The sequence below is a fragment of the Meles meles genome, chromosome 8 (genome assembly GCF_922984935.1).
Source record: "Meles meles chromosome 8, mMelMel3.1 paternal haplotype, whole genome shotgun sequence".
Lineage (NCBI taxonomy): Eukaryota > Metazoa > Chordata > Mammalia > Carnivora > Mustelidae > Meles > Meles meles.
Window position 1 is genome coordinate 70,105,838 of NC_060073.1, and position 25,016 is coordinate 70,130,853.

General features: G+C 37.9%; 1 protein-coding gene across 6 annotated transcripts in view; it reads left to right on the forward strand.

The window, feature by feature from the left end:
* Positions 1-25,016, forward strand: part of ANKRD42 (ankyrin repeat domain 42) — a 63,629-nt gene that overhangs the window by 28,639 nt on the left and 9,974 nt on the right. For all 6 annotated transcript variants that reach the window (XM_046014977.1, XM_046014979.1, XM_046014981.1 and 3 more), the window contains 4 exons: positions 684-884; positions 3,733-3,858; positions 8,425-8,530; positions 11,476-11,651. In XM_046014977.1, coding sequence (XP_045870933.1) covers positions 684-884; positions 3,733-3,858; positions 8,425-8,530; positions 11,476-11,651 — 609 coding nt within the window. The remainder of the gene's footprint in view (positions 1-683; positions 885-3,732; positions 3,859-8,424; positions 8,531-11,475; positions 11,652-25,016) is intronic.

A 25,016-nucleotide genomic window follows, 5' to 3' on the forward strand; every position in this document is an offset into this window, starting at 1 on the left:
TAGTAATATCCCAGAACCATTCCTGTTTTTGGCAGATTTGGGGTTGTGGCTCTCCTTTAGTTTAATTCAGTATGTTTTCTTTCAGGGGTTCCTTAACACTTGTTGTTTGTTCTTGGTGTTCTTGTTTGTTTTTCTAGTCTTTTTTGGCTTCAAAAAAAATCTTTTCTATATTTTCAAGGATGGAGAATAGAAATGGTGAGGTAGTATGTGTGCTTTGTAGTTTTGATCCAGTCTCGTTTTTAATAAAAATAATAAGTCTAAGGAAAGGTGACAAAATACATAGTGATAAAAATAACACTTATATTTGCATAGTGACTATTTTGGTTTATTCCACTTTTTTCCAAAACATTAAAATAAGTTTACCTACCGTCTGTCTTACATAGCAGGTATTTTCTTGTGTAATTATAAGTGGCATAATTGGGATTTCGGTTTTCAAGAAAATATTCTGGGGCCTGCTCTTTGGTATCTCTCATCTGGTGTCTGTACATTCATAGTATGTGTGACTATTTAATCATTTAGTCTGTTGCTTTGGCATGAGTAGAAGGCTGAGTAAGGACTTGTGGGCTCCCTGTTACACAGGGAAGGGGCAGTCATCTTCCTGTGAGGATGAGAGCCAATGTTGTTATTTCTTTCTTTGAGTTATTTTATAATCAATTAAAAATTTTTTTTTCTTTCTCCTATAGTTCACTTAGCAGCCATGGAAGGTCACCTTCACTGCTTTAAATTCCTACTCAGCAGAATGAACAGTAAAACCCAAGCTTTAAAAGCCTTCAATGATAATGGAGAAAATGTATTGGATCTGGCCCAGAGGTTCTTTAAGCAGAACATTTTGCAGTTTATCCAAGGAGCGGAGTATGAAGGAAGTGATCCAAAAGATCAGGAAAGTAAGTAATAAACCTGAGATGTTTTAGCATTTAATAAGTAGAGTAAGTCGAAAAATAAAAGTTATAAGGCAAATGTTATGTTTAAATATGTTACTTATAATTGTCCACACATTCATTCAGTTTCTCTTCTTTATTATGAAATATTTTAGGCAGAAATATATAAAGATTAATGCAATGTAATGAATACATTTTTTATGCCACTGATTTAAGGATAAAATGCTATACATTTAAAAGCTTCTTGGGTCTGTCTCTTTGATATCATTCATTTCTTTCTCTTCTCAGAGGTAACTATTGTTTTGGATTTCTAATTCCATTCTATAGGTTTTCTATTTAGTGAATATGTACTCACAAAAATATGCAGTATTGTGTGTTTTTGGAGAAATAGACTAACATGTTCTAACTAAGAAATCCTAAAATTCAGCAGCTGAAGGATTCATATGATGGCCCAGCTTGAAGAATGAATCTGTGCTGTGCTGGCTTTCTTCCCAACTAGCTCTCTCTGCTTGTAGCAGATTTAGCAGGACGTGCGGAAGGGAGCAAGACTGTAAGATTAGGACCAGAGATTTTCAAGGTCTGATTTGTACTCATTACTTTTGCCAACATTCCATTGGTGAAAGTTGAGTCGCGTGGGCATACTAGCTGTGGGGAAGCCTGGAGGATTCAGTACCTAGCTGAGAAGACTCAGCTGAAGCTCTCGTACTATTGAAGGAAGAGAATTTTAGTAGACAAATAACAGTCCTTGAAACTTCTTTTAAAATCTTATGAAAATGGCATTTAAACAGTATGCATTCTTCTATTCCTTGCTTTTTTTCCAGAAAATACTATGTTTTTGATATTAGGCCAAGAGAAGTATTCCAGTTTATCCTTTTTGTTTGTATCATATTGCATTTTATGAAAACCATTATTTATCCATTTTCCAGTTTGCTATTTAGATTGTTTTTCACTATTACAATCAGTGTGGTCATGGATATTCTTGTATGTCTCTCCTTAAGTACATATACAAGAGATTCTTTTAGAGAAGTAGTTCACTACCTTTTTAACACATAGCCCCCACAGACAGTATTTGTATGGCACGCTGGGATTGTTGGTTGTGCCTTCTTGAGGGACTGCCTATCTTCTCCGAAGACTGAGAGTTAAGAGCTTGGCTTGGGTAAATAGGTGTGCATTCTGCTTTAGGGTTTGCTTGGTGGGATAGGCCCATCTTCAGTATAAACAGGGATTGCTAGATTCTTCATCAGAGTAATTACAGAAGTTTACACTCTCATCAGCAATGTTTGGTGGGAATTTAGAGGAATGATATTCAGTATTGTCACACTTTACAATTTTTGCCAATTGGGCATGAAAAACCTTAATTTGTACTTTGATTTTCATTTTCTTTTTATTATGAATGAGATTGAATATCCTTCTGTAAGTTAATGGTTATTGTAGTTTTCTCCTCTATAAATTGCTTGCCTATACTTTTCTCCCTTTTTTTTTTTTTTTTAAGATTTTGTTTATTTATACATGAGAGATAGAGAGACAGAGAGAGAGAGAGGCAGAGGCAGAGGAAGAAGCAGGTTCCTTGTGGAGCTGGGAGCCTCATAGCAGGACTCCATCCCAGGACCCTGGGATCACAATCTGAGCTGAAGGCAGAGGCTTAAATGACTGAGCTACCCAGGCGCCCCTCTTCAGTAGTTTTCTAAAAATTTGTCAGTTTTAGCTTTTTAATTCAGATCTTCGATCTACATCAGGTTAAATTTTATGTGGAATTTTGAGTGAAATTAAGTGTTCATTTAAAATTTTGTTTACCTCCCACACACATATAGCTACTTGTCCTAGCACCATTTTTTTGGAAAGGCTTTCCTTTCCCTATTGAAATATTTTGTCAGCTTTGTAAAAAGTCAGTTTATGTATGGGTGTGTTTCTGGCCTCTGCATTCTGTCTTATATACCTGTTCATTTGCTAATACCACAACTGTCTTGATTATGATAGGTTTATTGTAAGCTATCATATCAAAGCTATTATGATAGCTTTATGGTAAGACTTAGAATCAGGTAGTGTAAGTCTCCAACCTAGTTCTTTTAAAAATACTCTTTGGAGGGGCACCTCAATGGTGCAATTGGTTAAGCATCCAACTCTTGGCTTCAGCTCAGATCACGATTTTGGGGTTGTGAGATCGAGCCCTGTGTTGGGCTCTATGCTCATCACAGAGTCTGCTTGGGACTCTCTCCCTCTCCCTCTGCCTCTCCCTACTGTATTCTCTCTTTCTCTCTCTAAAATAAATCATTAAAAATACTCTGGCTGTTCTGTTTCATTTCTGTATTTAAAAATGAGAATAACTATATCTCCAGGTTGTTAAAAGGGTTATAATGAGGCATTACTTACCAGTGCTTACTACCATCTCTGGCATTCAGTAAGGGCTCAGTATATGTAGTTGTTACATTAAAAACATTTTATCAAGTACTTACAGTTAGGTACTAGGTTAGGTACACTTACAGAGCCGTGTGTGTATGTATATGTGTTTACATAGATTTGTATACTTCATCTGCTTCCAGTTTTTATACAAAGGGTTGAAAATGACCATCTTTTTATGTTTTGTGTTGGTCTGATGGTGGAGTATGGCTAAGAATAGTTCTGGTATAGTACTACTCTTGGCATGTTTGAAGTCCTGTGGGGAGAAAGGGCCACACAGCTAATAATAATCTTATTTTATGATTCTCTTTTTATTACTTGTCGTTGTGTCAACTGAACTAATTCCAGTATAACATTCTTAATTGAGTTAATATTGAAATTTGAATTTTGTGACTGCTTAAGGCAGGGGAAAGAATGAACTGATGTGTTTATTGAAATGCTGAATTTTTACTCGTAGCCTTAGCATTTCCAGGTCATGTGGCTGCCTTTAAAGGTGATTTGGAAATGCTTAAGAAATTAATCGAAGATGGAGTAATTAATATTAATGAACGTGATAATAATGGATCAACTCCTATGCATAAAGGTGAGTTATGATTCCTGCTTCATTTTCAGTTGTGACATAATTACTGTTGAAGTTTTTTACCTTTTAAAATAATTATCCCTTAGAAACATGTGAAAATGTAGAACTTACCCTAATACCCTAGGGGATATCAGTCTCCCTTATATGGTACACAGAGTACTTATTTTTCAGTTCATTTGTGATACTTCTCTTATGATGCCAGAAATTATCACATTTAGGGTAATTCCAGTGGAAATTCTCTTAAGACACTCACGTGTTAAGATATGAAATTCACAGCTGGAGAAGTTTCTTAGGACTAATTTTTTTTTTGGACTGAAATGATCTATTAATTCTTGCTAAAGCATGAAAAAGGTATAGCAGAATTTGAAAAAAAGGTATAGCAGAATTTTCTTCTTTCTCGTACTCTGTAAAAATGTTTTTACTTTTATAGAAATATCAGTGAACATTAGATTTAAACACAATTTCCGGATGTCTGCCACTTTCATCTGTATGCTCTTCTTCCTTCTGTGTGGAATTCTAAAATATTAATTAGCTTTTTGATTTTTTAATCAGACTTTGTCAAATTGTCAACTCCTTGTTGAGAGTATGGGTACTCTAGGATTTACTTTTGCCAGTCTTCCTTTAATTTATAAAATAAACCAAATCTTTAACTTAATGCATCTGAAATTTCCATTCTGCTTCATTTGTGATATTATAAGTTATTTCATAATGTAATGGCAGGTATTTCTTTTTTTTTTTTTTTAAGATTTTATTTTTTTACTTGACAGAGAGAGATTACAAATAGGCAGAGAGGCTGGCAGAGAGAGGGGGAAGCAGGCTCCCTGCTGAGCAGAGAGCTTAAACCTGGCTCTATCCCAGGGTCTTGGGATCATGACCTGAGTCAAAGGCAGAGGCTTAACCCACTGAGCCACCCAGGTGCCCAATGGCCAGTAATTCTTATAAAAATTTTAAAGGGGGCACCTGGCTAGCTCAGTCAGTAGAGCATGTGACTCTTGAAGTTGGGGTCATGAGTTCTAGCCCTATGTTGGGCATAGAGATTACTTAACTCTTAAAAAAAAGGGGGGTGGGTAGAGTAAAAAGACAGTAGGGTAGCTAGCTAATGCAGTCATGTGTTTGAATTATATTTTATTTTGTAAATAACTTCTGATAGTCCCAATCATAGATTATGTTCCTGTTGGTTAGCTTCTTTAATTGTTAAATTTAGTTTATTTCATAATGAATGTCCAGTATAGAATTTAAACATCATGTGTACCAATAGTTTTATAAGAGAAGTTAGGTGGAGTAAGAAGAAGGGGAATGCAAAGGGGGTTTCTTCTACACACAGAGAGGTTTCTATTTTGGCAAACACTTTATTCCAGACTTGGAAAATCTCGCTCCTCCATCTTAGCTTGGCTCTCTAGGGGTTTAGCTCTTCACCATGGGATTTGTGAATGGGGAGGAAACTTAAAGTGTGCACTATGTGTATATATATATATTTTTTTTTTAAAATGTGGTACCCTGGAGCAAAGCCTTCATTTATTATCCTAGATAATATCACTTTTTTTTTTAAAGATTTTATTTATTTGACAGATCACAAGTAGGCAGAGAGGCAGGCGGGGAGAAATCTCCCTGCTGAGCAGAGAGCCTATGTGGGGCTCGATCCCAGGATCCTGGGATCATGACCTGAGCTGAAGGCAGAGGCTTTACCCCACTGAGCCACCCAGGCACCCCTAAATATAACCACTTTTTATTACTAATGTATATGTGGGCTATCATTCAGACACTGTAGCAAAAGATAGATGTGATCATGACGCTTATATTTCATCTTCACAGGAAGAATTAAGTTTTTTTTTTTAATATTTTATTTATTTTGACAGAGAGAAATCACAACTAGGCAGAGAGGCAGGCAGAGAGAGAGGAGGAAGCAGGCTCCCTGCAGAGCAGAGAGCCCGATGTGGGGCTCGATCCCAGGACCCTGGGATCAAGAATTAAGTTTTATTGATGGCTGTTTTTCAGCCTTTCTCAGTCTTTATTTCAGCACTGGAACTAAAATTGAAATGAGGGACCTGGAAGTAGATTCTCAAGGGCTTGATGCATAATAGGGTGTTTGTGATGCAGCCATTGTGAGAAGATGGGAGGGTGAAATTGAGGAACCCAGAGTGTTTGCCTTTCACCCCTTGTCTTGTCAGTCTGTCCATTGAGGACTCCTAGGGCCAGGGGTGGAACAGGGAGTGTGATGGGGGATGGTAAGTGGCTACAAGTAGGGGAAGGGGCCTTTTGTGTACGCTTGGCTTTCCTGGTGAACATCTGTATGTTTAGATTATATCTAAATTGGGTAAATTAAAGTTGTCTCTTTATAACTTAATCCACATTTTCTACATTTATGAATCTCTCTGCTTCTTTTCTTTAATTTTGATTTTGATTCAGTAAATAAGTTGCGGTGTTTAAAGATTTTTTTTTTATTTGATAGAGATCATAAGTAGGCAGAGAGGCAGGCAGAGAGAGAGAGGGGAAGCAGGCTCCCTGCTGAGCAGAGAGCCCAAGGTGGGGCTGGATCCCAGCTGAGCTGAAGTCGGAGGCTTAACCCACTGAGCCACCCAGGCGCCCAGCTGCAGTATTTATTATTGAGGCATTTTTCTTAGTCATTTAATAATTGTTAAGTCCACCGTGACTGCTCCTTTTTTTATTTGCTAAGCCATAAGTGTTTCAAATGATTTCTTAAAAATTTCTAGCCACAGCATAATTTTATCTGTTCTCTTATAAAACATTAATTAAGTTAATCAACATATCCTAACCAATGTACAATAAGGATCTTGGGTAAAAATCCTTTTATTTTATTTCATTTTAGAGAAGTTACTTAGCCTCCCCTCCCCCCTTTGTAAACATTACCTGTGTAATAAAATTTAAATGTGGGGTTAAGTTCATTCTATCTTTGACAAAACAATTATCTGTGATTCATAAATACCTTTTGTAACTTTTAAAGATGGAATATATTGCTGTTTTTGTCTAAAGTGAGGTTATTTCTAGAGGTCTGGGAAATCTTATACTGTTTTTTTTGAGTGGTTTTGGATTTTCTGTAGGAGAGAGCAAGAAAGCCCAGAATTTTCAGGGGGCCAATTCCAAGTTTGGGAGATGGCTCTGAATGAACTAGAGGACAGAAGAGTTCTTACTTTGTCTCAGTATCTGACTTTGGGTCCTCTTTTCTCTGTTGCCAGTATTGAAGGAAATTCCCTTTTTGAGGCACTAGAGGTATATGAAAAGTTCCTAGTCTTTGATTCATTTTACAGAGGCTGACTTATAGTCAGCACCCATCGTATGTCTGCACCACATAGACAGTGTGAGGTCCAGACCTTACTGCTAAGGAGTACATACTTCCAACCATGAACAACTAGAGATTTGTAGAACTCAGGAGTAATTGATGCCAAAAAATATTTGTTTCTTAAAATACATGCAGTAGGAATTCAGGAATAGAAACTGAGGAGTAGAAGAAGTTGGTAAGGGTGAAATTATTAGAGACGTGTTTGTGGGTATTGTTTGTGGGAATTCAGAAATAATACCTTATGTTTATATGCTACTTAATGGGGTGTAAAACTGTCATCACATTTAATCCTTATTGTAATTTTATGGACCCTCTTTCTAAATATGAAATCATTTCTGTAAAAGATGAGGAAATTGGGGTCCAGAGGAATCAGTTTTCTTGACTGAGGTTACACATTTGGTAAGAGCAAAGCTGACATTTTCTTAGTATTCTCATTCACTTATTCATGCCTCAACTTTATAGACATTTATTGAGTGTCTGTATGTGCCAACCATTTGCTAAGTTCTGTCCTGCCCTCCAGTCTCTCTGTTTAGTGGACCTAAAGTCAGATCTTTTAAGTCTATTAAGTATCTTTCCACCCAGCTTCCCTGAATCTTCAGATGCATCTAGAAGGATAGGTAGAAGTTAGATGAACATATAGTTGAGGGCTGGGCACTAGGCAAGAGGACACATAAACAGAGTTGTGGAGGTGAAAATTAATCGTGAGTGCATGTATTAAGGACAAGATTTAGAAAAAGGTGGTAAACAGTTCAGGTGATTAGTGAGTGAGGGGCCTATAAATGTTGAGTCATGAGAGTCAGAAGAATAACCTGTTTACATAAGATGACCAAGATTTTTGAAGTCCATGTAGTCAGCCCTGTGGCTGGACTGTGCTCATATTTTGGTCAGATGCAAGATTCGTCAGGAGCTATAGATAGCAGCAGGTGAACTCTGGATCAAGACTGGGAAAACCTAGATTATAGTTTCAAATTCATTACTTGCATGCTGCGTGATGTTAAATAAATAACATCTTTGAGCTTCAACTTTTTTATCTTCAAATTTTTATATAAATTTTATATCGGGATGCAAAGTCCTCTGTATTGGAGGTGAGCCCAGTAGATTTTTGATTAAGTGTTTGCCTAATGAATACATAAATGAACAGGTTATTACAAGGATCAGTATTTATGAAAATATTCTCTAATGGTACTGTCTGAGATATCAGACAATTGTTACTAATAACAATAACTTTTTGTTTGTATTTTTGTTTTTGTCTTTTTTTTTTTTTTAAACAGCTGCTGGGCAAGGCCACATAGAGTGTTTGCAGTGGATAATTAAAATGGGAGCAGATAGTAATATTACCAACAAAGCAGGGGAGAAACCCAGCGATGTGGCTAAAAGGTATCCCTGTCTGCTTTACTTCTTTCTTTTGTTTTTAAGGTTTTGTATATACTCTCTTACACTCAGAAAGCTCTTAGGATTTAATGGGATTATAGGACTCCATCAAATGCTGTCAGAATAACAATTTTCAAGCTGAACTGACATTTGATGATAAATCAGCTCTTCTCACTAAAGTAATGATTTTCAACTGGAAAGTAGTATTGTCCCCTTTCCTGGTGGGGGGCGGGATTTGGAAATGCAGGTGGGGGGCGGGATTTGGAAATGCATGGAGGAGTGTCACATGACTGGAGACTATCACTGATATATAGTGAGGTTGGGTCCAGGAATGCTAAACATTCTACGGTGCTTAGAACTGTGGTACAGAATAAAGAATGGTGTAACCCAAATGCCCCTACCTCTTTAGAAATACTGTGTGATAAGAGGAGTAATCAAAAGGAGCCACTTAGGTTTTGAAACAAATTTTAACATTTACATTTGAATTAAATATAATACCTGTATTAAGCATCTCCTGCTCATCTCCTATGCTGGTCTTCAAGGAAAATTTAGTCCATCCATTTGTTCATTCAGTTATTTTTCATTCAACTTCCTATGTACTTAGCATGTCCCAATTGCTATGGTTAGTGTTAGGATTACAAAGATGAAAAAACATAGTCCTTGTCCTCAAGTCTAAAATCTTGTGAAGAGACTCAGTACATAAACATAATTATTATTAATTATAATCATTGTAACATATTACATGTTATGTATAAGATGCAATAAGAACATAGGAGAAAAAGTGCCCAGGTCTTCCTGTTTGAAAGTTTTGGGGAAGTTAGGAAGGAACAGAAGGGGAACAGAATTTATATAGAGGTCAGGGAAAATTTTTATTTTTGGAGGAAGCAACATTTATGCTGATGCTTAAAGGAGGGAGTGTTGTAAGATACTACCTTATGTGTTTGAGGAATTGTATGTGGTCCAGAACTGCTTGAATCTAAAGTAGGAATGTGGGCTAAAATTTGCAAATGAGGCCCAACAGGATGCTAATCATTCAATGTTAATCATGCATTGATTGCTGTGCAATTTTTAAGAGTTCATTGTCCTTACAATTTTGAGGGATTTCTTTGAAGCCTTGGAGCATGATTTTGTGGTACCACATATGTAGGATCATTATCTATTTAGACCCACTTTAGTTTTACTTTGGAAAACAGCTTTATTAAGGTTTAATTGGTGTATGACAAAGTACACATCTTTGTACAGTACAAACTGATGAATTCTGACATATGTACTTACCCATGAAATCATTACTGCCATGAAGATAGGGAACATATCCATCATCCTCACAAATCTCCTTGTGCCCCCTTTGTAATCTGTCTCCTTCCCACTGCTCCCCACTTTCCCTTCCCCAAGCAAATGCTGATCTGCTGTCTGTCACTAGAGATGAGTTTGTATTTCCTAGAATTTTATATAAATGGAATCATATAGTATATACGCTTATATATCTGCCTTCTTTTGCTCAGGTTAATTATATATGAGGTTCTTTTATGTGTATTCGTAGCTCATTTCTTTCTTAGAGCTGAGCAGTATTCCATTGGCTATAGAATTCCATGGTATTCCATAGTTTGATAATGTGGTAACCTGGCAAAGGACATCTTGATTATATCCTTTTTTTTGTAATTATGCATAAAGCTGCTCTAAACATTCATATACAGTTTTTTTGTGTGAACATCAGTTTTCACTTCACTTGGGTAAATAATTAGGAGTAGGATTGCTGGGTCATATGATAAAATTATGTTCGCTTTATAAGAAATGGCCATAGTGCCTTTGAAAGTAACCATGCCAATCTGCATTCTCACCAGCAGTGGATGAGAGTTTCTTTTGTTTCTTATCTTGCCAGCATTTGATATTGTTCATTCACCAATGGAAAATATACAGATGGCAAATATGTATATGAAAAAAATGCTCAAAATGATTTTTGTTAGGAGAATGCAAATTAAAATTTAGACAATGAGATTCCCCTATATATCTTTTAGAATTTTTGTAATTCATGCACCAAAATGCTAGATGTGTGTAGTGTTATAGGAACACTATGAATCTGGCATAAAGTAGGTACTCAGTAAATAATAGCTGTTAATTTTAACCTAGTAGTAAAGATAGTGAATTCTATTAACCTTACAACTTCTTAAGATGTTTGTTACCATATCTTTAATTATGTGTAGTACCCGGTGAAAGGTAAGGGTGTTTGTGTGCATGTGGTTGTATAGGTATGTGAAAAAAGTGGGATTTGAGATTTTGTGTTTGAGTAGTTCTCCATGTCATAAGAGAAAACATTAAACATTTCAGTTAGCAAGACTCTGAGAAAACTATGCAGATTATATGCAATCACAACATCAGCTCCAAAAGCAAGGCTATATTACTGGAAGCTTCATTGAGATATGAAAAAGAGCAAAGAAAATAGAAAATGTAGATGGAAAAGTCACTATTTTTTCATTAAATTTCAAGGCCATGCCACGTTTTGGGGTTGAGGAAGGATGAAAGTTAAGGGGCCTACAGCTATATTTAGCCCTAAAACTGGAACCAGAACTATTTCTGAAATCTCAATTTGGCCATCAAAAAAGGTGGTAAATGTAAGTAACAAGTAGGGTGGTTCTGGGCTTTCTATTCAGTTGAGCAGCTCTGTCTGGGGGCACCCCACGTATTCTTTTGATATTGAGTCTCCTTTCCCAGTTGGATTTTTACCAATAAAATTATGGAGTAGCCTTTAACATGACTATTTGTCCTCAGTGTCCAGTAACTCTTTGAGCTGGATGTATGTTGAATTGTCACTGACTTTTAGGTGAAGTTTTGCTCCTTTACTGGGGGCATTGGTAGCATTATGTACAGTGTGTAATTCACTAAATTAAGTGGAAACTGCAGTTTCAATTTGAAGAAGATTGTGAATCTTGTTAATTACTGATTCTTTTCTACAGGTTTGCCCATTTAGCAGCTGTAAAGCTGCTAGAGGGACTACAGAAATATGACATAGATGATGAGAATGAAATTGATGAAAATGATATAAAGTTTTTTTTAAGACATGGTGTTGAGGGAAGCACTGATGCCAAGGATGACTTATGTCTCAGTGAGTCGGATAAGACAGATGCCAGAAGTAAGTGTGCCAACTCTGTTGTGATTTATTGTTTAAGAAATACAATAGCCAGTTTTTACCACAAATCTGGAAATTATTCTAAAGACACTTACCATCTGCAAAGTAAAATACATTGATACTTTTGGGGGGAAACAGACTGGTACAAATACTTGTACTAGGGGTTTTTGAACACAGAATGTAAGACATGATCTCTGTCCCTCAAGGAGGAAAAAGTTATGTGGGAGGAAATATTACTTAAGTGGATCATAAGAAACAGGGAAATAAACATCTCAAGGATTTCCATGGTAAGTTGGCAAATGATTTTTACAGATAATAATAGCAAATATCTATTGAATGTCTACTGTGCGCCAGACAGTGATATACGTATAATCTTGGGGTTGTGGGATCAAGCCGCACCTTAGCTTTGTGCTTAGCAGTGAGCGTGCTTGGGATTGTCTCTCCTTCTCCCTCTGCCCTCCCTGCCCCAGGCAGTGCACTTACACAATGTCCCTGTTTCTCAAAAACAAAAACAAAAAAAAACAAAAAAAACCAAAAAACAAAAAAAAACCCTTAAAAAAAAAAGAACTGATAGGACTGATAGGATTTGCTCATAGATTTGGATCTGAGGTGTTACAGAATGAGAATAATCCAGGTTGACTCTTAGAGTCTTGGCCTGGGCTACTAGGTGGTGGTTTAAAAACACTGTTCACAACAGGATAGAGTAGCAGGGGAGGCTTTTCACAAGTGGAATTTGGACTTTTCCTTGAAGGGTGGCCAGAATTAATTAATTAATTGTTTAATTTATTAGAGAGCACATGAATGTGATAGAGTATAAGCAGAGGGGAGGGGCAGAGGGAGAGGAAGAAGCAGACTCCCCACTGAATAGGGAGCCCAGTGAAAGGCTTAATTCTAGAGCACCGAGATTATGATCCAAGGCAGACATTCAATGGACTGAGCTACCCAGGTGCCCTGAAGGATGTCCAGAATTTAGATAGGCAAAAAAAACCCCACAAAAAAAGCAGCATTCCATTTACCCAGCTTATACTCCAATATATACTGTGCGTACAGGTCTAGACTAAGTGACTAGTGCAGTGCATCAGAAAAAGTCCTGCTTTCTGGAATTCGGAAAAGATTCTGAACCTGCTCAATATAGTATTAAAATAAGTGACTGAAATCGTGCTGTATTAATTCTTTTTCTCTCTCCCGTTATTCAACATAGGTTTATTGAATACCTGTTACACATTAGGCACTGTTCTAGGTGTTAGGTTTACATTGATGAACAGAAAGATAATTTTTCCATATTTGCATAATTCTTTTTTTCTTTAATATATATATATTTTTAAGTAATCTCTACAGCGAATGTGAGGCTCAAACCCACAACCCCAAGATCAAGAGGCATATACTTTACAGACTGAGCCAGCCAGTGCTCTGTATTTGCTAAGTTCTTAAACTGACCTGGTTCTTTTTCTACTTTTTCAAGCTCTAAAAGTCTTGATATCTGCTCTTTGATTCCCACAATTAGTAAAATATTTGTTGGTGGGATTTCCTAAAATAGTCTTGTAGTTTCATTATGAAATAAAAATTTATAACTAAGTAAAAAATACTTTTTATTTTTTCTTTCATATGAATTACATTATGGAGACATATATACCAAAGTTTTAATTTTCATAATTAGCAATGAAGGACAGTCATACATCATTAAATCATGTCCTATTGTGCTTGGATTGCCATAACAATATACAATTGATTGAGTGGCTTAAACTGTAGACATTTATTTTCTTACAGTTTTGGAGACTGGAGGTCCCAGGTCAGAGTCTGATAGAGTCTGTTTCTGGTGAGATCTCTCTTTCTGGCTTGGAGATAGCCACCTTCTTTCTGTGTCCTTGCATGGGAGAGACTAAGCAAACTTTGGTGTGTCTTCTTATAGGGATACTAATCCCATTGGACCAGGGCCCCACCTTCGTGACCTCATCTAACTAATTACCTTCCAAAGGCCCCATCTCCAAATACTATCCCATTAAAAATTAGGACTTCAGGATATGAACTCAGAGGAGACATAAACATTGAGTCCATAAGAAAGGGTTAAACATTGAAGTACTCCAAATTAGTGAGTACAATTGGGTGTGTTTCTGTCTTTTAAGGGGACATGTTATTGTCCCCTTGATGCAAATGAATATTCAAGAATGAGCAGGACTGTGGCTTATTTTATGTTACATTATTGAACATACTGGATCTCATTTGATGTCTAGTAATTGAAGCAAATTTTAATTCCTCTAACATTTCTACTGGTGGTGAGGCATAGAACTCTTGTGTCAGAACTTATATTTTCCAAAATCCTAATGGTCATTATTCACATTTCCCTAGTGTTTTACACTCATAGAATCCTTCTACATACATCATTCACAGTAAGCCTGTGAAATAGGTAATATCTTTGTTTTCTGTTTCAAGAAAATCTCATTTAGTATAATATTCATATTTAATAGATAAAGAGTCTGATGTTTAGTTTATTTAAGTAATCTCTACACCCATTATGGGTCTTGAACTCATGACCCTGAAATCAAGAGTCCAAACCTGAAGTTCTCCATATTTAGGAGTCTGTTTCTTTGTTGTTTGTTTGCAGTTTGTTTCGGACATCATATACTTGGAGGGTATTATGCCAAGTGAAATAAGCCAGACAGAGAAAGACAAATATCGTATGATTTTATTTATATATGAAAAAAAAAAAAAAAGCACAACAGATGAACAAAGAAATAAAATTTGTGAGAGCTCCCAGAACATTGTCAGGCAGATTGCTACTAGATTGCTACTCCAGTTGATGAAAGCCTCTTCCTTACCTTCTGCAACCAAGGGAACACTTGAAGATATTGATGTCAGGGGCTCCCAACAAACAGCCCACTAAGCTCACCCTATAGTGAGGCTCAGAGTTAATGATCCCTTCAGTATTTCCAGATAGCTTTATTTTAAAGAGCTTTGTTTACTCATTTTTAGAATGGCATGTTGGGTCAGAAGGAGAGGGAGAGAGAGAATCCTAAGGAGGCTCCCAGCCCAGTGCAGGGCCTGATGTAGGGCTTGATCTCATAACCCTGAGGTCGTGGCCTGAACCAAAATTAAGAGTTGGATGCTTAACTGACTGAGCCACCCAGGCATCCTTAAGTAGCTTTATTAAGATATGATTCACACAGGGGCGCCTGGGTGGCTCAGCGGGTTAAGGCCTCTGCCTTCGGCTCAGGTCATGATCCCAGGGTCCTGGGATCGAGCCCCGCATCGGGCTCTCTGCTTGGCTGGGAGCCTGCTTCCTCCTCTCTCTCTCTCTGCCTGCCTTTCTGCCTACTTGCCTACTTGTAATCTCTATCTGTCAAATAAATAAATCTTTAAAAAAAAAAAAAAAGATATGATTCACATACCATTCAATTTACCCATAAAAGTTACACAGTTTAATGTTTCTTACAAATCAATGGTTGATTTGTGCAACCATCAGTATAATACATTTTTAAACATTTCCATCACCCTAGAAGAAACCCCACGTTCATTAGTAACCATTCCCCATTACCCCTACTTTCTTTTAACTTCCTCCCAAACCCCATCACTAGGCAACTACTAATCCATTTTCTTTTTGTATAGATTTACCTATGAATGGAATGGTACCATATGTGGTGTTTTGTAACAAGCTTCTTTCACTTAAAACAATGTTTTCAAGGTTTATATACCTTGTAATGTGGATCATTCCTTTTTATTGCCAAATAGTATTCTTGTATAGATATACCAATTTTATCATCTGTTCATCAGTTGATAGACATTTGAGTTGTTTTCACATTTTGACTATTATGAATAATGTGAACGTTAATATACATCTTTTTGTGTCAACATGTATTTTCATGTAGAGTCATTTGGTGACTCTAGGTTTAACATTCTGAGGAACTTCCAAACTGTTTTCCAAAGTGGTTGCATCATTTAACGTTCCCACCAATGATGCATGGGGTTTTCAGTTTTTCCACATCCTTGCCAATATTTGTTATCGTTTGTCTAATTGACTGAAGCTCTTTTAGTGAGTGTTAAGTGCTATTTCATTGTAGATTCTGTTTTTACTTTTTGTAACCGAAGTATAATTAACATACAGTTTTATTAGTTTCAGGGGTACAACATATTGACTCAACAATTCTGTGCCTTACTCAATGCTTACTTACCATGACAAACATAGTCACCACCTGCCTCCATCAAATATTCTTTTTTTTTTTTTAAAGATTTTTTATTTATTTATTTGACAGACAGAGATCACAATTAGGCAGAGAAGCAGGCAGAAAGAGAGAGAGGAGGAAGCAGGCTCCCAGCAGAGCAGAGAGCCCAATGCAGGGCTTGATCCCAGGACCCTGGGATCATGACCTGAGCCGAAGGCAGAGGCTTTAACCCACTGAGCCACCCAGGTGCCCCTCCATCAAATATTATTACAACGTTATTGTTTATATTCTCTATGCTGTACTTTTCATCTCTGTGACTTATTTATATTATAGCTGGATATTTGTGCTTCTTAATCCCTCTTATTTATTTCACCCATCCACCCACCTGGGAACCATCAGTTTGTTCTCTGTATTTAAGAAACTGTTTTTGTTTGTGTGTCCATTTGTTTTGGTTTTTAGAAGTCAAAACTAAGAGAAACCACATGACATTTGTCTTTCTCTGACTTATTTAACATAATACCCTCTAGGTCCATCCACATTGTCACAAATGGCAAGACCTTATTCCTTTTTATGGTTGAGTAATATCCCATTGTATCTGTATACCTTCTCGATTCATTCATCAGTGGACACTTGGGTTGCTTCCATATCTTCACTATTGTAAATAAGGCTGCAGTAAACATAGGGGTGCAGATATCTTTTAGATAGTGTTTTCTTTTCTTTTTTTCTTTCTTTTTTTTTTTTTTTTTTTTTTTTTTTTGAGTAAATACCCGGTAGTGGATTTACTGGATTCTACTTTTAGTTACTATATTTCTATTTTTAATGTTTTGGGAAACCTCTGTACTGTTGCCTACAGTAGCTGTACCAGTTTATATTTGCAGCAACAGTGCACAAGAATTCCCTTTTCCCCACATCCTTGTCAGCACTTGTTATTCTTGTCTCTTAGATACTACCCATTTTGACTCATATGAGGTAATATCTCCTTGTGGTTTTGATTTGCATTTCCTTGATGATTATTGATGTTGAGCATCTTCTCCTTTATCTGTCGTCCAACTATTTGTCTTCTTTCAAGAATGTCTATTCAGATCCTCTGCCCATTTTTAATCAGAAATTTGATTTTTAATCAGAATTTTATAAGTTCTTTTTATATTTTAGATACTAACTCCTTATCAGATGCTATCATTGCAGGTATTTTCTGTTCACTAGGCTGTTTTGTTTTGTTGATGGTTTACTTCACTGTGCAGAGGTTTTAATTTTGATGTAGTTATAATAGTTTATTTTTGCTTTTGTTTCCCTTGCCTTAGGAGACCTGTCCATAATTATGTTGTTAAGGCCAATGTCAAAGAAATTACTGTGCTATGTTTCTTTCTAAGAGTTTTATGGTTTTATTTGGGTACTTAATATACTTTGAATTTATTTTTGTGTATGGTGTAAGAAAGTGGTCCAGTTTTATTCTTTTGTATGTAGCTGTCCAGTTTTCCCAGAACCATTTGTTGAAGAGAATGTCTTTTTCCTTATTGTATATTCTTACTCCTTTCCTGTAGATTAATTAATGACCATAAAAACATGGTTTATTTCTGGGCTTTCTATTTTGTTCTGTTGTCTTTTTTGTGCCAGATTTGATTTCTACAGCTTAGTGGTGTATCTTGAAATCTGGGATTCTGATGCCTCTAGCTTTGTTCTTTCTTAAGAACAAAGATTCTACTCAGGATCTTATATACTTAACATAGAAGTTTTAGGGCTATTTGTACTAGCTCTGTGAAAAATAATAACAGCTTTTTTAAAGAGGATTGATTTATTTATTTTAAAAGATGGAGCTGATGTTCATCTCTTTTTTTTTTTTAAAGATTTTATTTTTTTGACAGAGAGAGATCGTAAGTAGGCAGGCAGTCAGAGAGAGAGAGGGAAGCAGGCTCCCCGCTGAGCAGAGAGCCTGATGCGGGGCTCGATCCCAGGACCCCGGGATCATGACCTGAGCCGAAGACAGTGGCTTAACCCACTGAGCCACCCAGGCGCCCCGAGGATTTATTTTTTTTAAAGATTTTATTTATTTATTTGATGGAAGAGACAGTGAGAGAACACAAGCAGGGGGAGTGGGAGAGGGAGAAGCAGGCTTCCTGCTGAGGAGGGAGCCTGATGCGGGGCTTGATCCAAGGACCCTGGGATCATGACTTGAGCCAAAGGCAGACACTTAACGATTGAGCCACCCAGGCACCCCAATAGTGTTTTGATAGGGATTGCATTGAATCTTGGATTGCTTTAGGTAGTATGGGCATTATAACCATATTAATTCTTCCAGTCCATGAGCAAGGTATGTCTTAACATTTTGTTTGTGTTGTCTCAATTTCTTTCATTAAAGTTCTATAATTTTCAGAGTATTAGTTTTTCACTTCCTTGGTTAAGTTTATTCCTAGGTATTTTATTCTTTTTGGTGCAATTGTAAATGAAATTGCTTTCTTAATTTCTCTTTCTGCTACTTTAGTATATAGAAAGGCAGGTGATTTCTGGGTAGATTGTGCAACTTTACTAATGTCATTACTTGTGGAGTCTTTAGGGTTTTCTATGTGTAGTATCATGTCATCTGTATAGTGATGATTTAACTTATTCCTTACCAATTTGGATGTTTTTAAAATTTTTTGTTATTGTCTGATTGCTGTGGCGAGGACTTCCAGTACTATGTTGAATTAAAGTGGTGAGAGTGGACCTTCTCATCTTGTTCCTAATCTTAGAGGGAAGGCTCTCAGTTTTTCATCATTGAGTATTTTCTGAGCTGCAGGTTTGTTAAATATGGCTTTTATTATATTCAGGTATGTTCATCTAAATCCGTTTTATTGAGAGTTTTTTTTAAAAATCCTGAACAGATGTTGAATTTTGTCAGATGCTTTTTCTGCATTTGTTAAGCCTTTCATATGGTTTTTATCCTTTGTTTTGTTGAGGTGGTGTATGTATCACGTTGATTGATTTGCAAATACTGAACCACCTTTGCATCCCAGAATAGATCCCACTTGATTATGGTGAATGATCCTTTTAATGTATTGTTCAGTGTGGCTTGCTAATATTCCTTTGAGAATTTTTACATCTATGTTTATCAGAGATATGGGCCTGTGGTTTTTTTGTTTTTTGTTTTTTCTGGTTGTTGTTTTTGTTTTGTAGTGTCTCTGGTTTGGTATTAGAGTAATGCTAGTTTTGTTGAATGTGGAAATTTTCCTGTCACCTATTTTTGGGAATAGTCGGAGGAGAATAGGTATTAACTCTTGTTTAAATGTTTGGTGAAATTCACCTGTGAATACATCTGGTCCTGAACTTCTATTTGTTGGGAGGTTTTTTTTTTTCTTTTAAATTTTATTTATTTATTTGACAGAGAGAGATCACAAGTAGGCAGGCAGGGGGGTGGGGGAAGCAGGCTCCCTGCTGAGCAGAGAGCTGGAAGCAGGGCTCAATGCAGGGCTTGGTCCCAGGACCCTGAGATCATGACCTGAGCTGAAAGCAGAGGCTTAACCCACTGAGTCACCCAGGCACCCCTGTTGGGAATTTTTTGAATACTGATTCGGTGTCATTAGTGGTAACAGCCTGTCCAGATTTTCTACTTCTTCCTGATTCAGTTTTGGAAGTTTATGTGTTTCTACGAATTTCTTTCTTTCTTTTTTTTTTTTTTTTTAAAGATTTTATTTATTTGTCAGAGAGAGAGGGTACACACAAGCAGGCAGAGAGGCAGTTGTAGGCACTTTGTTGGCATGTAATTTTTTGTAGTATTCTGTTAAAATCCTTTGTATTTCTGTGGTGTTGGTTGTTCTCTTTCATTTTGGATTTTACTTGTGTCCTCTCTTTGTGTCTGTCTCTCTTTTTTTGTGTGTGTATGAATCGGCTAAAGTTTTTGATTTTTGTTTTTGTTTTTTGGTTCTTTTTCTAGTTCCTTTAGGTATATGGTTGGATTATTTATATAACATTTTTCTTATTTCTTGAGGTAGGCTTGTTCTATTCTAACTCTCCCTCTTTGAATAGCTTTTGTTATATCCCAAAGATTTAGGACTGTTGTGTTTTCATTTTCATTTGCCTCCATTTCATAAAAAATTTCCTCCTTGATTTCTTTGTTGACCCAGCCCCTCTGCTGCCTCTTTGCCCTAGAGCCCCCCCCTTCTCTTTCTTTGTCCCCCAACCATTGCCTTGCTTTCCTGTTCCTCCTTTCCCTACCTCCTTTTCCTTGGGCCTGTCTCCCAACCTTCAGCATTCCTCAGATGACTCCGTATTTGTAGAATGTTGTTTAAAGCCATCATGTGTTTGTGCTTTTTTCCACTTCTTTTTCTAGGGATTTATTTCTGGTTTCATAATGTTGTAATTTCAAAAGATGAGGTAATTTCAGTCTTCTTTAATGTTTTGAGTCTTGTTTCATGGCCTAACTTGATCTATCCTGCAGAATGTTCCATGTCTGCTTGAAAATAATGTGTCCTGTTGTTTTTGGAAAGAATGTTCTGTTTATACCTGTCAAGTTCATTTGGTCTAATGTGTCATTGAAAGACACTGTTTCCTTATTGATTTTCATCCTGGATGATCCATCATTGATCTTACTATATTACATTTCTCCTTTATATCTGTTAATATTTGCTTTATGTATTTAGCTGTTCCACTGTTCGGAGCACAGATATTTATAATTGTTGTATCCTTTTGTTGTATTGACCTGTTAGTCATTATGTAATGCCCTTGTTGGTCTCTTGTTATACTCTTTGTTTTTAAAGTCGATTTTGTCTAATACGAGTATTTCTACCTCAGTTTTTTTTTTTTTTTCCCAATTCCACTTTATGGAATATCTTTCCCATCCTTTCACTTTTAGTCTGTATGTGTCTTTAGGTCTGAAGTACATTTATAGTTTTTGTTTTCAAGTCTGTTTTATCTGAAAGAAATATTGCTACCCTGGCTTGCTTTCTTCCTTTTCCTTTCCCTTTCCATCTTCTTTCTGCTTCTATTTGCATAGAATATCTTTTCCTGTCCTTGCACTTTCAGTCTTTTTGTGTCTTCAGGTCTGAAGTGAATTTTCAGTTTTTGTTTTGTTTTAAAGTCTATTTTACCTGAAATAAGTATTGCTACCTCAGTTTTGTTTTGTTTTCTCTTCTCATCTTTTTTTCCTTTTCTTTCCCTTTCCTTCCTTCCTTTTTTTTCTTTTTTTTTGGGGGGGGGGGCCTTTCATTTGCTTTCAGTCTGTAGGTCTTAAGTGAGTCACTTGTGGGCAGGGTATAGGTAGATCTTGTGTTTTTGTTTTAATTTATTTGACAGAGATTGCAAGTAGGCAGAGAGAGAAAGGGAAGCAGGCTCCCTGCTGAGCAGAGAGCCCGATGTGGGGCTCAATCCCAAAACGCTGGGATCATGACCTGAGCCGAAGGCAGAGGCTTTAACCCACTGAGCCACCCAGGCGCCCCGATCTTGTGTTTTATCTGTTCTGTCACCCGATGTGTTTTGATTAGAGCATTTAATCGATTTACATTCAAAGTAATTACTTTTTAAAAAGATTTTATTTATTTATTAGTTTGTTAATTTATTAATTTACTTAAGAGAGAGAGTGTGCACAAGCCGGGAGGGGAAGAGGGACAGAGAGAGAGAGAATCTCAAGCCGACTCAACTCAGCACAGAGCCTGACTTGGGGCTCAGTCTCACGACCCTGAGATCATGACCTGAGCCGAAACCAGGAGTTGGACGTTTAAGTGACTGAGCCACTCAGGAGGCCCTCACCTAGGATTTTGTTAAGCGTCTCACCGATGTTCTCCACTATCCTCAAGTCCAGTGAGAATCTTTATGATCATTAACTTTAAATTCTCTATCAGGCATATTTCTTATATCTGTTTTATTTAGGTCTCTTGCTGTGGATTTGTCCTGTTTCTTCATTTGGGAGGTATTCCTCTGTTTTCTCATTTCGTCTACCTCTCTGTGTCTGTTTTTGTGTGCTGGGAAAGCCAGCTATGTTTCCTGCTCTTGAAAATAATGGATTTAAGAAGGATAGGTCCTATAGTGACTTGCAGTGCAGCATCCCCTGTTCTCCAGAACCTGGCCTCAGAGGGTGTCTCCTTGGTGTATTGCCTGCACCCTGCTGTTGTGTCCTGGCTGCTTTTTCCTTCAGTTCATTCATCTGCCGAGGCTCACTTTGCTTGCTGTGGACATCATTTGGTCTCTAGCCAGGGTGAGGTGTACAATTTTAACAAGGTGAGCTCAGGTGTTCTTGCAAAATGAGACCTGCTGCTGCTGTGAGGATCAAGGCCCCATAACACTCATCGGTTGGATGACATGGAGTTGGCAAGATTTTTGCAGGTCTTCTGGGAGAGGGGACTGAGGCAAAAAGTAACTGAGAAGGGCAGATCCACTGATACATAGGAAGGTGGGGCCTGGTGTAGGCAAGTTAGGTACTGAATATTGGCCCTGTGCTGGCTTCTTCAGGCGCTCGAGGGTGGCTTTGTTTTTATGCTGGGGGGCAAGGGAGGGAGAATATGCCTTCCAGCTCCTTTGTTTCTGGAGAGCTCTTCCTGTAATGGAGTCCCTTCCCTACCCCTCCAGGACTGTCTCTGATGGGAGTAAATAACTGTCCCTCCCTTGTGCCCCTGGGGTTTTTCAGGCTGCTGCTTCGAGTGATATATCTGCATGCTGTTTGTCCTGCTGTTTCTCTAAAGGGGAGGACTCAGCTTCTTATCACTCTCCAGGCTCTTCCAGAACTGAGCCTGCAGATTTTAAAAATTCTATGCTTTAAGTCGCTCTGGTTTTTAGAATTCACAAAATTCAGCTCCTCTGGCTTTCAGTGCCAAATGTTGTGAGGTTTTGTCTTCCCTGTGTAGGCTCCCCAATGTGATAAACCTTCTAGCCATTCTCCGGGCCCGTGTCTCCCTCCTGACTGTGGATGGTTTTGGTCCATTTTGCTCTCCACTGTGTCTCCTCCCTTCCTGCTCTCTTGGATGTGTCCTATTCTTTACCTTTAGTTGTGGAGTTTGTTCTGCTATTCTCTGGTTCTTTTTCTGGATTATTTATGTTGATGTTAGTGTTACCTAATTGTATCCATGGGACGAGGTGAGCTTAGGGCCCTCTTATTTCACCATTTTCCCAGCTTCCTCTCTATAATCTTTGATATTTTAATTATTGTGTGTCATGGTGTGGACATCTTTGGGTTCATGTTTTTAAGAACTCTGAGCTCCCTAACCTGGATGTTTCTTTCAATCCCCAGGTTATGGATATTTTTAGTTATTACTTCTTCCGTAAGTTTTCTGTCTTTTTAACTCTTTTTTTCCAGGATCCCTGTAATGCAATATTTGTTCGCTTGATGTTATCCAAGAGATCCCTTAGCCTATCCTCATTTTTTAAAGTCCTTTTTCCTTTTTGCTCTTCATCTTGGGTGCTGTCCTTTACCCTGTCTCCCAGATTATTGATCTGTGTTCTCTGATCCAACGTTGATTCTCTCTTGTGTTTTTTTTTTTACTCTCGTTTATTATATTCTTCAACTCTAATTGGTTCTTTATATTTTCTATCTTTGTTGAAGGTGTCACTGAGTTCATCCACTCTTCAGTCTGATGGACATCTTTATGTCAATGTTCTGAACAATTTATCAGGTGGCTTATTTATCCTCATTTCATTTAGGTTTTTTTCTACAGTTTTATCTTGTTCTTTAATTTGACTCATACTCTTCCGTCTCATTTTGCTTGGCTTTCTATGTTTGTTTCTATGAATTAGGCAGAACAGCTACTTCTCTTAAACTTGAAGGAATGGCCTCATGTAGGGATGTCCCTTGTGTTGTCTGTGTGTGGCTGGTGACTTCAGCTGGCTGGCTGGCTGTCCTAGAGCACTCTGCTGGGGCTGCCCTGGTGGCATAGGCAGAGTAGGGGTTGGTGCAGGGCAGGGTATTCTTGGGGCTCTGGTTGCAGAGGGCATGCTGGCTGGACAGCTGAAGCTCAGCTGAGTGTGGCTCAGGGCTCTTTGCAATGAGGGCACCCTGGCAGGACAGGTAGAGCTCAAGTGGGTGCAAGGCGGGGTGTCCCACTGCTCTCTGCAGAGTGTGTCCTGTCAGGAGAGCTGAGACTGAAGTGGGTGCAAATCAGGATGCCCCAAGGTACTCTGTCCAAGGGGTTCCCTGGTTGAGCGGCTGAAGCTGAGGTGGATGCAGGCTGAGGGGTTCCTTGCACTGTGCTGGGGATTCTCAAGCAAGTCATCCTGAGCCAGCGTGGTATGGGTCTTGATGTTCTAAAGCACTTTGAGTCTGTGTCACATTGGCGAGGTGGCGGGAGCTATAGTGAGTGTGGACCAGAGTGTCCTGGTAGGCACCACCCTGGAGCCCGCTTTGGTGGGGCTGGTGTGGGCTAGGGGCCCAGGCTTACTGAGGGGACAGGCTAGCCATGGCCATCAGACCCTGCTTCCATCTGTGCTCTCAAGGTGGAGTGGGAATGTGAGCCCTACAGCTTGCCAACCATTTTGATTCAGAGAGAGTTCCAACAGCTGCTCCACAGTTTGACGCCACTGTTTGGATTCTAATTCTACTTGCCCCTTTAAACTTTGCCTTTTTTTCTGTGCCTCTAGGCAGATGAATCTGCTCATTGTTCCTCAGTAGGTAGTCCCTTCCCTCTGTAGTTCACAACATCAGGAATGAGGATTCCCTTTACACTGTCTCTGTCTCTCTTGCTGTTCTCTATGTGGTCTCTCCATCTTTGTGCAGAAGCTGTTCAGTCAGCCCTCGGTTCTTACTCAGGAGCAACTGCTCTATAAATAGGTGTAAATCTAGTGTGTCTGTGGAGAAGGTGAATTTAGGGTCTTTCATCACCATCTTGGACTGGGAGCTTGCAAAATTTTAAAATTTTGATGAAGTTTGATTTAGCTACTTTTTATTTTCTTATTTGTGCTTAAGTTACTTTTTGGTGATTCTATTGAGGATTAGCAAGGACTTAGGACCTCAGAAAATGAGTGGTTGATTTGTAGACTTTCAGTTTACTTTTGAAATTATTTGGGTAAGAGATGTTTTAAGGGGATCATTGTTAGTGAATCACAAAATTTTGAAAAGATGTTTTAGAAAAGAGCAAAGATGTGACTAGAACAGTATCCTATTGTGGTGTGTTTGATAAAATTCTACTCTTAGCCCCCTGCTGTACAGTGAAGCTCACTGATAGCTGCCTAGGGTGTTTGCAGATGGTGAAGGTATGAAATCATGTGCTGTCTTCTTGTCCCAATTTAATTTTATTCCAGAGCAAAACCCAAAGGA